The sequence below is a fragment of the Mustela nivalis genome, assembly GCF_964662115.1.
Source record: "Mustela nivalis genome assembly, chromosome: 3".
Taxonomy (NCBI): Eukaryota; Metazoa; Chordata; class Mammalia; order Carnivora; family Mustelidae; genus Mustela; species Mustela nivalis.
In genome coordinates this window covers 142,630,221-142,642,920 of record NC_139022.1, presented here as the reverse complement: position 1 = coordinate 142,642,920, position 12,700 = coordinate 142,630,221, and the positions used below count along the sequence as shown (strand labels likewise).

General features: G+C 38.0%; 1 protein-coding gene across 2 annotated transcripts in view; it reads left to right on the top strand.

The window, feature by feature from the left end:
* The window catches only part of ITGA1 (integrin subunit alpha 1), a 177,742-nt gene that overhangs the window by 106,913 nt on the left and 58,129 nt on the right, over positions 1-12,700 (top strand). For both annotated transcript variants that reach the window (XR_014309618.1, XM_082723222.1), the window contains exons 9-11: positions 6,812-6,977; positions 11,336-11,409; positions 12,074-12,218. Coding sequence is in view for 1 of the 2 variants with exons in the window: in XM_082723222.1 (XP_082579348.1) it covers positions 6,812-6,977; positions 11,336-11,409; positions 12,074-12,218 (385 nt within the window). In the remaining variant the exon portion in view is untranslated. The remainder of the gene's footprint in view (positions 1-6,811; positions 6,978-11,335; positions 11,410-12,073; positions 12,219-12,700) is intronic.

The following is a 12,700-nucleotide window of genomic DNA, read 5'->3' as shown; positions in this document are numbered from 1 at the left end:
CATCCATGTTGTTGCAAATGGCAAGATTTCATTTTCTTTTCTTTTTTTTTTTTTTAAGATTCTATTTATTTATTTGACAGGCAGAGATCACAGGCAGGCAGAGAGGCAGGCAGAGAGTGGGGGAGGGGAGGAGCAGGCTCCCTGCTGAGCAGAGAGCCCAATATGGGGCTCAATCCCAGGACCCTGGGATCATGACCTGAGCCAAAGGCAGAGGTTTTAACCCACGGAGCCACCCAGATGCCCCAAGATTTCATCTTCTGATGGCTGAGTAATATTCCATTGTGTGTCTATATATGTGTGCGTATATATATATGTGTGTGTATCTCATCTTCTTTATCCATTTTGATAGTGTTATATCTAAAATCTATAAAGAACTTATCAAAATCAACACCAAAACACAAATAATCTAGTTAAGAAATGGGTAGAAGACACAAATAGACACTTCTCCAAAGAAGACATCAATGTTGAAACGACGCTCAACATCACTCATCATCAGGGAAATACAAATCAAAACCATAGTGAGATACCACCTCACACCAGTCAGAATGGCTAAAATGAACAACACAAGAAACATCATGTGTTGGTGAGGATGTGGAGAAAGAGGAACCCCCCTCACTGTTGGTGGGAATGCAAACTGGTACAGCCACTCTGGAGAACAGTATGGAGGTTCCTCAAAAAGTTAAAAATGGAACTTCTCTATAATCCAGCATGCACTACTGGGTATTTACCCAAAGGATACAAAAATACAGGTGCCAAGTGGTACCTGTACCCTGATGTTTATAGCAACATTATCAACCATAGCCAAACTATGGAGCGAGCCCAAATTTCCAACAATGTTCTTTTTTATTTGGGATACAGATGTGAAAAATTAAAATACTTAATTGTTTCTTTTTCCCCTTGTTGTTACTATAAATTATCTTTTGCCAATTACTATCGATCCATTAGTACCTCTCCTTACTATAATAATTGCTATAACTATTTTGATCTCTTTTGTGATTAAGATAATTCCATAGGTCCAGGCTTCACTCAGTGATACTGCCAGAGAGTCTATGGCTAGTCTTTTCAGTGTGCAAAAGTGTATGCCCAGTTTATCCCAGACAACTGGATATCAGAAGTTCTATCGTTTGTTCAGCTTCCTCCCAAAGAATATAGTCTGGCTTTCCAGGTACCACTGTAGCAGGCAATGATTTAAATAAACCATCAGCAGCATTGACAACATTAAAAAAAAATTCATTGGAAAGCAGATACTGTACCTATCAATGAATGACTTAATTTTAAGTGAAACTTATATCACTTTTACAGGGTATCTGGCTACATATACAGTATTTTTTGTCCTTAAGTCACTGTGTTCCCTTGGTTGGATCCCTAGTTGATAATTCATACTTTGCCTCCCATCTGGCCAAAAAGCATTCTCATAATTGCATTGATTTTCCTAGAGAATCATAATATCCTGGCTTCTTTTCCTGTTTTAATCAATGAACTATTGTTACATTGCTCTTTAATATTTTATAAATAATGTATAGGAAAATTTCACTTCAGCAAGAACTGTTATTTTCCCAATTCATGTTTCTTTTCCCTGGTGAAACTTGTATTTTTTAGTTTGTGTCAAACTAGGAAATAAGACAGTTATTTTATTTCCTCTCCTTGTGCATTCACACAGAAAGGTTTTAGGCATTTCTGAAGCTACGTTCATGCTTCACATGGATCAAATATACCTGGGGGTCTGCTCCTATTATCACCTGGGCTGTTCTTCCTACTCAATTTTTTTTTTAACTTACCATTTGATCCTGAACACCACAAAGGTGTGTTTTGGGGAGACAATACCCCAAAATAATTGACTGTTGAAAATTTAAGCACTCTATGATAAGACTGCAAACATGACCCATTAAACTCTCAGATTTGGTGAGGGTCCTAAACTGGTATGTATTCTACATGGTCTGTATTCTGTTACCTGAGGATACTAGACATTGCCAGCAGGAAACTGTTTTACATTCATATTCTATTCTTAGATGATAATGGCTGGGATTATAATGACTCTGAAATGTGATCATTTACAGCATTCACATGAAAATAAGAGAAGTTAGAAAGTATTTTAGCATTGCATTCATTTGCACACAAAAGACACAGTAGTACATGTAAATGTATTACACACTTTACATTTGACACATCTGCCTCAAGGGAACTTCAATTCTGAATGTCTACCTGAGGTAAATATTAACAGAATACCAAATGCCGGGGCTTGACATATTTGTACAAAGTGAAACAGAAGTGATTTGTAAGTATTATTTTGTATTCTTCTCATTCATAGAAAATAATGTTTCTGCAAACACTGGATCCTTGGGTGAAGGATCAAAATACATTTCCCTTTTCGTTTCTTATTCTGTAATACAAAATAGTTCAAACTGGATGCAAGTCACAGCACTTCCTAGGAATATTTTCCTCCTATATCTCCTTCAAAATACATACTCTCATGCTCCATTTATGTTTTATTATTTAAGAATGTCACTTGGACATTTTTCCCATTGAACTTTATCCAAGTTCACATGGAGCACTAAGTGTCTGATAACATTTACATCACAATTAAGAATCTCAACCATGCATGGTCCAAACATATTTACAATTTTTATGTGTATTTTCAAATGCGTCACTTCATAAGTGAAATGGAAGTTTACTTGTCAATGTGACAGTGAATCTAGAATATGTTCAACAGGGACTAAGGGGGAAAGATGGTGACTTTCCAGCCCAGGATGTCAAAAACTTCTAAGATAAATTAAGTGAAACAATGGGTACCCAGAGAGCTTCACATGAGGTTGAATTTGTATGAATCTAAAAGAAATCCATGCATAGCAAAGCTGCTGACAAAAGAGGAACCTAACAGTATGTGAGAATACAGGGTGTTGAGTGAGATGTTGGGCAAGAACCCAGTGATCCTGAAATGGACACATAGGTGTGATGGAGGCTCTGGAGGCTGGAGACTGTTTCCTGCCTTTTCCGTGCTTTCCCTGGGGCATGTCCCTCTAGATGTGGGGAAATCCTCCACTATAAGGCAACCATCTTAATTGTTTTTAAGTATAAGAGAGAATTTGTTCAATGTAATAAGAGCAAGTGGACCTTGAGTTTTCCCTCCCTCATCTGGACAATTCTCTACGTTCATTTCCATTAACTCTCTTCCACCATCAAGTAGCTAACGTGGGAAAAGCACCAGTGGTCTCCGTTCAAATATAACCATTTCTGATGGTTGTCATTTGCTTTCTGGCCAAGTAGACAGGGTCTGAGTTTTTGTGTTTTGGTGCAATTTTTCAGACTCCTGACCTTGACCTTTCTACCTAAACCTGGACAAGGAGTATAGAGTTAGGTTCAAAATCAAAAGTTACCCAAATAGTGTACTGATTTCCTTAGAGCCAGCTCCAGTTTTCCTAAATTGCCCACTTTTTCAAAGTAGCACAAAGTTCTTCACATTGTGCCTCATGAACGCATTTTACAGGTAGATGTGGAACTAAAGAACAGACAAGGGCCTCAGTGAAGACCTGTGTGTGCTGATAGGCGGTATTGCTTGAGACTCCTCTCGGGTATTCCGTGGGAATGGGGTGAGGGTGTGAGTCAAGCCAGGGGGAGAAACCAGGAATAAATCCCCCAGCACTTTCTCACTAAGGACAAATCCAGAGCTACTCTCTGAATTCCGGCCTTACTACCTGGCACACAACTCTTGTGCTCACATTTTAACATTTAGGGTACATTTTAATGATTCAGTTATGAATCTAAATCCTCATACATTTTATGATTCAAAAAAACCAGTATGTGGTAGATCATAAATCGCAACACCTAAAACAGTAATTTTAGCTTTTTTCTAGCTATAAGTGAAAAGTTGTATCCTTCTAAATAAAAATACCAGTTCTTCTACGTAAAAATACCAGTTTTAAAATCTACCACTTTGAATCTGACATTTATCCATGCAGATGCCTAGAACAAGCAGCTTAAGGACAGTGGCAGGTCGGGGGGGCGGGGGGAAGGGTTCTCAGAGGAGAGAGGCAGGTGTCTGTGGGAGGGGGACCCAGTGAGGACCAGGACTGACTGGTGCCTCCACCTGTGCCAGCCCCGCCTGTGTCCAGGATCCACCCAGTCCATAATGCTGAACTGTGTTTGGGGACTACTGCAGGTCTGTGTTGCAGTGGGACTTTGAAGGCACCCTAGAGTCTCAGTTTAACGATGCTAGACAAATCTATGTCATGATTTAAAAATGGAAAGTGAAGCTAGAAATTTCCAGTAGCTTCATGGTCGCTGGAGGTCATGACTTTTCTTGTCCCCAAGGAGTAGATTATTCTAAAAATAAGCAATAGTACAAAGTTGAAGATCTTATCTTTGTTTTTTGGATTCCAGGAGCACAGAATTGAATTAATCATGATCCTTGGTTTAGGAGACCTCATCATTGTGAAAGCATGGCCCACTTTATAGGTTTCCATGTTTATTATTATACCTGTATACATATTTTAAGTATCCAGTATAATAACTGTCTATGGGCCTGACTACATTCACCACCTGGCATCCTCTACCTGATAACCATCAGCCCAAATACTGTACTCATCTCTTGTTTTGCTTTTCTAATCTCTTGGTATCTATACATAGTTAAAAAAAAATTCCAAGTCTTCCTTTTTTTAACTTTATAAAAAGTGTGTCATATTGCATATAGTATTTTAAGACGTTTAAAATTTAATATTGCTAAGATACATCCATATTATTATAAGCCATCAAAGTTTATTTGTTTTTTTAATTAACACATACAATGAAATGCAGAATTTCAATGTGAAAATTATGTACAAAGTAAACAAATTAATGAGTTTAGATAACTGCATACACCCAGGTGACTGATACCTCAGTCAAGATACAGAACATTTCCATCACCCCCCAGAAAGTTCCCTATACTTCCATATTTTTAATACTCACTTCTGTAGTAACCACTGGTGTGACTTAGACCGCCACAGCTTAAGTAGCCTATTCTATTTTAGGTAAATTAAATCATATAGTATATACTCTTTTGTGTTTAACTTTTCACCCAACATAATGATTGCCCATGATATATTGTGCATCAGTCATTCATTTTTTTAATATACATTGTATTAATCTACCACAATTTGTCCCATACTTTATATGGACATTTGGTTTGTTTCCAATTTGGGTGCATCTACCCAATGGAACCCTACTAGCAATAAAAAAATCCTGAACTTCTTATACATAGGACAACATGAATGATTCTCAGAAGCATTCTGCAAATAAAAGGAGTCGGGCACAAAAGACTACATGCTATATGAATCCATAAATATAACATTCTGGAAAAAGCAAAGCCTTAGGGACAGAAAATATATTGAGGTTTGTAAGAGTTAGGGGTTGGAAGAGATTGACTGCAAAGGGGCAAGAGGGGACACTGATAGAAATGTTCTACATCTTGGGGTGCCTGGGTGACTCAGTGGGTTAAAGCCTTTGCCTTCAGTTCAGGTCAGGGTCTCAGGGTCCTGGGGTCGAGCCCCGCATCAGGCTTTCTGCATAGCGGGGAGCCTGCTTCCTCCTCTCTCTCTGCCTACCTCTCTACCTACTTGTGATCTCTCTCTCTGTCAAATAAAATCTTAAAAAAAAGAAAAAAGAAAAATGTTTTACCTCTTGAAGTGGTAGTAACACAACTGTGTGGGTTTGTCAAAACTCAGAATTGTATAACTAAAAAGGGTGAGTTTTACTGTATATAAGTTATATTTCAGTAAACCTTACTTAAAAAATAAAATAGGTGTTTGAGAAAACCTGCTAAGACATCTAAATAATTACAGTGAACTATAACAGATAACTCCTGCCTTTCTTCTCTATAAAAAAGGGTGCGGGGTGTGGAGGGGTGTCCCTGTCTTGAGCATTTGGTTTCAAACAGGAATCTCCTGATTGTTTATTTTTTAGATTGCCAAGTTAGATTACTATCTATTTTATCATCTGTTTAAAAAATATATGTGTGGGACTGCCTCTTGGTAAGATTATCAGGAAGAACTGCCTCTTCAAGATCAAGTAACTCACTTGCTAATTGATTTTGCCAGCAAATGGCGGAGGCATGGGCTGGAATAATACCAGAGACATTCAGAAAACGTAACTTACTTTTGAATTGTCAGACTTTAAAGATAGAGCTGTTCCTAGAGGGTATCATGCTTAGTGAAATAAGTCAATCAGAGAAAGACAACCATCATATGATCTCCCTGATATGAGGAAGTGGAGATGCAACGTGGGGGTTTTGAGGTGTAGGAAAAGAATAAATGAAACAAGATGGGATCGGGAGGGAGACAAACCATAAAAGACTCTCAATCTCACAAGACAAACTGAGGGTTGCTGGGGGGAGGGGGGTCGGGAGAGGGTGGTAGGGTTATGGACATTGGGGAAGGTGTGTGCTATGGTGAGTGCTGTGAAGTGTGTAAACCTAGCGATTCACAGACCTGTACCCCTGGGGATAATAATACATTATATGTTTATAAAAATATTTTTTAAATTAAATTAAAAAAAAAAAGATAGAGCTTTTCCTAAACAGGGACACAGAAATGCAAGAGAAGAAACTTCCACAAACATACAAGATTGCCCTTTATATTTTCCTACATGAATCATAGTATATAACAATTAATATTAAGGAATCTACATATCCTGAAGATTGTTCTTCCAGGAATGTGGAAGTACATAAAAACCGTATTACATTAAGGTACTACACACTCTCTTGTTTATTGACGAAATGCTTGGGATCCTTATTTAACACATAGAATTTAAAATACATTCTTGCCATTTTGTCGTGTCTTAGATTCTTGGGAGCTATAACAGAGGAAATTTAAGCACTGAAAAATTTGTGGAAGAAATCAAATCAATTGCAAGTGAACCCACCGAGAAGCATTTCTTCAACGTCTCTGATGAACTGGCTCTAGTTACCATTGTGGAAGCTCTGGGAGAAAGAATATTTGCCTTGGAAGGTATGACTAGTTCTTATAATCCTACATGTTCTCTCTACAGTGTAAACTCAGTGTAATGGGGTTTTAGTATTTATTCCTACTACTATATGGCTCATGCACTATTCCAGCCAGCATGCAATAGTGCCTTTTATGTAAATCCTTCCCTGAGATGGCTATCTCACATAGCACCGTGTCTGTCGGCAGCTCTCTTTGTAAGGATGTGCGGGCTGAAGGTAGGCAATGGTCAGTGTAGATTCACCAGAACAAAAATGTGCCTGCATGTGTTAGTCCTTTTCTGGGACACAGGTTTAGAAAATGGGGGCACTAGCTCAAGTTTTCTTTTTTCATATGTTTGTGTTATTCTGGGCTTCTGTGGAACTGTTTCTTGTTTGCAGTAACTTCGTTGTTCATTTATTTTCTCCTGTTTTGCTTCTTGCCTACTTTAAAGGTCTTTCTGGAACTCTGTCTCAACTCCCACAAGAGCAAAACATTGCTTCACTATATTTGTCTAAGTCATAATTCTTTTTTATAGATTTTTTTCTTTGATTTTTGCAATGACGATTGGCTACTGAGGATAATGAGTCATGGCATTCCTTCCTCTGCCTTTGGTAGATGTCAAGTAACAAATTACTTTGAAACTAGCCCTTGCCTGACAAAAAAAAAAAAAAAAGTCTGGAATTGTTATGCCGGGAAAACTGGAAAATAAAAAAAGCCTCTTTTTCATATTCTCTGATAAGTGGAGACTAAAAGAACATGCTTCTTTCCCTTTTTCCAGAGAATTCTACTCTTATGCCTCATCCGAATACAGTGGACCCTGTCCTTGTGAGGACACATGGAACTACTGTCGCTTTCATCTTAAACACAGAAATTCAAAACCACATTGTCAGTCATCCTGATATGACCTGATAATGGGGAACAGAAAGATAAAATGAGAAAGGCATTAAGTAAAACAAGGTAGACCACTTTGATTGAGCATCAAATGACCAGGAAAATGCAAAAAACTGACGAATGACAGCATATTAAAATGTATGGAAAGGAAAGAGTCAGAAGGCGTAGTGTATTTATTATCATGGGTCACTAAAGGGGAGTAAAGTAGGCCACCCCAAACTATGTCACTTTAACACGTAGATTATTTTGAGCTGAAGGTAATCAAGACCAAGCGGACTGGGGAAAAACTTTAACCTCTTCCTTAACTACCTAAAATAATTTACATAAGTGCCCTGGCTCAGAAAAAGAGCTATAACCAAGGACAACTTTTTGCTTGGAAAGACCTATCTGCGTGGCAGGGCAAACTTCTAATTACTAAACATCTGTGCTTCTTATATCCTGTCAACTGCCCTCCTCCCTTTGAGGTCCCCTGGTACCTATCCCAGGCCTTAGGTCAGGAGGGCATATAAGAGTCAATTGACCCCACTTGCCCTTCCATCTCATATTTTGGGGGGTCCCATATGAAAATAAATTTATTTTTGTTCGCCTAGTCTGTTTTAGGTCAAGTTAATTATTAAACCGGCCAAGAAACCTGGAATGGAGGAAGGGAAAATTTTTCCACTTCTGCATGATCTAGTGCACATACATATAAGTAGAAGAATAAAACAGAATTTCACAAAACCACTCTTATTATGTACAAAGCACTCTGATAGTTTCTCATTTTCATTCTCTCTTCTCTTTCAATTAAAAAAATGCTGGTGATGACTCGCCCTGCTGATTTCATGACTGGAACATGACCCATAAGTGACAGATTTGGTTTAGATTTGATGAGCAGCTACAGCCCATGCAGATTTCATTTCTCTGCTTCCCTTTTGCCCTGTCTGCTTTTCTCCTGTACCCTTGGAAACAGAGCACTTGAATTACTTATCCATCTGAAGTCGCAGCTGCTTTTAAATTACTTGGCTGTCCTGCATTCTTTGCACAAGTCACTTTTAAGTGGCTTTGGTCTCACAGTAGCTATCCCAGTGTCATTTACTAATAGGCCAGACCATAAGCTTTGATGGTCTCAGGGACATATACAAAGTTTTCCAAATCATTGTGTACTTTTTAATTTTTAATAGTGTGATCTGATAAGTCAATAATGTGATACATGATAGGAAAGAAACAGTCCATAAAGACTATTTAAATGAAAATGATTGTTACATTAGATAGTTAAACATAATACAGTTTCCATTTTAAACCTCATCTTAAGTAAGCAAATAAATATAACCTTATAGAACTTGTAGAGATGAAGCCTACATCAGCAGTTGTGGGAAGAGGAGCCCAATTCTCCTTAAATTACATTTTTGTGTTGCTTCTAAACTAACCACACCATGAGTTAAAGATTACATGTTGGAATGCCCGGAAACTGTAAGAAGTCTGTATATTTAGAAGCAAAATTATTTTTTAAATGCCCTCAGATTAAAATGTCTCCCACATCTTTACTGCTCCCACTGTACCAAATACAGTGTTTTGACTAGCCTGTTTCGGATTTTCTTCATAATGACAGCAGAAAGGATTTCAGTTCCTTGTTACTTGAGAAGTGTCCACTTCCTATCAACATTTATCTTTAGGTGGTAAATAGCAGGGATTATGAAATTCCTGCTTGCCACAGACAGCGCCACCTAGTGATGAGAACAGGCCACCAACCTGACCAATCAAAACCAGAAAATGGTCTGTCTCCCTTTCCCAGCAAATGTTGGGGAAATTGCTGAAATTCCTAAGCACATGCTGAGCAGTGGGGCGAGTGGTTATCTCAGTACTCATGAACAATCCTGGGAGGAGTTGACAGCAAGAAGTTCAGAGATGTGCGAGGTGCTATTACCATGAGGACAGTGCAGCAGGCAAAACGTCACACAGCTCCCTTCTCTCTGTTCTCAGCTGTAAGCAGAACAGCATCAGGAGGAGGTACTGGAAATATGTAGGTGTTTGCTGCTGCTCTCTTGCAGTTGGCCTTGCAAGATAAATAAAAAGACACCATAAAGGGCACCTGGGTGGCTCAGTGAGTTAAGCCGCTGCCTTCGGCTCAGGTCATGGTCTCAGGGTCCTGGGATCAAGTTCCGCATCGGGCTCTCTGCTCAGCGAGGAGCCTGCTTCCCTCTCTCTCTCTCTCTCTCTGCCTGCCTCTCTGTCTACTTGTGATCTCTGTCAAATAAACAAATAAACAAACAAAATCTAAAAAAAAAAAAAAAACACCATAAAGCATTATGGACTTAAAAACTTAAAATGCCCTTCAGTCATTTAAATTAGAGGATAATTCATACATGAAATTAAAACGATACATTTGAATTCTAGATTGATATCCCCATTTAACCTAGTCCTTAAAAAAGGCAATCACTGATGTATTTGTTAACAGATTTATGATAGCAGATAGCAAGTAAATAAGTTTGATTTCACAAATTTAATTATTCTCATGCCTCAATGAAAAGGCAGACTGGCTGTTACAATTATGCACTATTTTTAACTTATTTGCAAAGCCAGATAAATCAGTAACTCCCTACTAAAAGTAAATGAATCAACATTCCCGCAATCCCCTTAGGAGGTTGTGGCTTTGGTTTGGTGAATATTTTGAGAGTAGCAAATTTTCCATGGAATGCTCTGATTATCTCTGTATCTCAATAAAGAGCCTAAAAATGGGTATAGAATCTTGCCCATAGAAATCCTCATTAAAAACTTTTCAGATTCAGGGAGCTCTTAGAAAGCTAAAAAGATCTAATGCTTGCTACTGAACCTCATACAGACCATTGACTAAAAAAAAAAAAAAATGGGTACAGACTCTTAAAAAAAATACGTGACTGTACATCATGCAGCCTAGAGCTCATCAAAAAGTTCCTCCCAATTTGTGAGTGATATCTACCACCAGAATTTAGAGCAAATACAAACCCAGAACTCTTCACCCTTTATCAAATAATGGAATTCTAAGAGGATTTGTTGCTGGAAATAAAGGTGGGGATGGTAGAGTCAAGAGACCTCTTTAGATATGTGAATAAAATTATTTCAGCCCTGTAACACAGCAGATGAGTTTAGCCTAATGTCCGAGCAGAATCCTCATAGTGTCAGGGACAGACAGAGGTTTTCAACTTCAGTGCTTTCACCTTTAACCCCCTGAGTCCAAAGTGCCTTATCATCCCCAGGCATCTACAGTGTAAGAACAGAAGAAGCATGAATGGATTTTTCTCAACTTCTCCAGCAAGGGTGGGGAAGCCATCAGTCAAGAATTTAGACATAGCCCTTCTGCTAACCTTCTCTGTCCTCCACCCAGCCCTACCTAGGAATTTTGGGTTGAGAAATGTGTGGCTGAACATACCCAGAAGATGTTGGAAGTTCTGGTTGGTAAAGAGCCCAGATTGTAATTGACCTCTGTCTTCTTCAAATCAACACTGTACTAACAGGTATTTATCTTTCTGTTATAGCTACAGCTGACCAGTCAGCAGCTTCATTTGAAATGGAAATGTCTCAGACTGGCTTCAGTGCTCATTATTCACAGGTACATTGACCACTCGGAAGAAAACAAAGTTTGTTTGTTTGTTTGTTTGTTTGTTTGTTTTTTAAGGTTTCCACTTCCAAAAGCAGTGCCCAGGCATCAGCGTTATAAGTGCAACTAGTAGTTCATGGCTTGAACAGTTATTCCTACCGTGATGATGTTCCTAATCCAAATGGGAAAATGACATTTCACAAACTTACTAGGAAAACAAGTTATTTCACACAGTTCATTACACTGTACTAATAATTTGGAATAAAACATTTTGACGTCTGCCTTATGTAATTATCGATCTGGCTAAAAATATAGTTGCTAATGATGTGAAATATATCTTTTTCTCAGTTTCAGTGTATTCAAAGATCTTACTAAAATTCCATGATCAAGACCTAGGGTTCTTGGCACCTAGAATTAAGCAGACAGGCAAGATTAGGAAATATATCATTTGTGGTTGATGAAAGAAAAATGCATCAGAGTCCATGCAAAGGAATATTGACATTTCAGTGGGCAAATTGTACTGTATAACTTAGGGCAAGTTACTTATTCTGTTAAGTTACTATTGTGTTATTATGAAAATTATGAGTTAATTATGTAACTGGAACCTATCTCATTGTTAATGCTGTGTTCTTACTATTGTGTTAAATATCATTTGTCTTCTCTATTTGGATATAAGGACTGGGTCATGCTTGGAGCAGTAGGAGCCTATGACTGGAATGGAACAGTCGTCATGCAGAAAGCTAATCAAATCATAATCCCCCAAAATACGACCTTTAACGTTGAGTCTACCAAAAAGAATGAGCCTCTTGCTTCTTATTTAGGTAAAGTTTGGATGTAATCAATAGAAAATTATTATGTTTTATTTTTGGTTTTGTTTTTATTTTATTTTTAGCATTATTTGCTTATATTTATATAGGCTTACTTATAATCGCATAAGACATATCACTTCAAGATTTAGACATTTTATAGGACTCATGAAAGTTCCAAAGCAGCCTTAGTTTCTGAGCAGTGGTCAGAATAATAGAACATGGAGGTCATCTCTCTAAGAAAGTCTCTCTAGTACAGAAATGATTTAGGCTGATATGTGTTCTTTTTGAGGTCTCCCTGTGTGTCTGGTATTCTCATTAATGTCAAGAAGAGCTTTGCACTTGGTGGATAAGAAATTACGATTAAAAAAGAGAAACCTTGATTCAGCTAATAGCCTGAAGATCAGATTCCTGTTTTCTCTGATATATCCTATATCATTGGTTTCTTTCTAAGGGTACTCATTTTGGGGGGAAAATGTTAATTTGTCTTGATATAT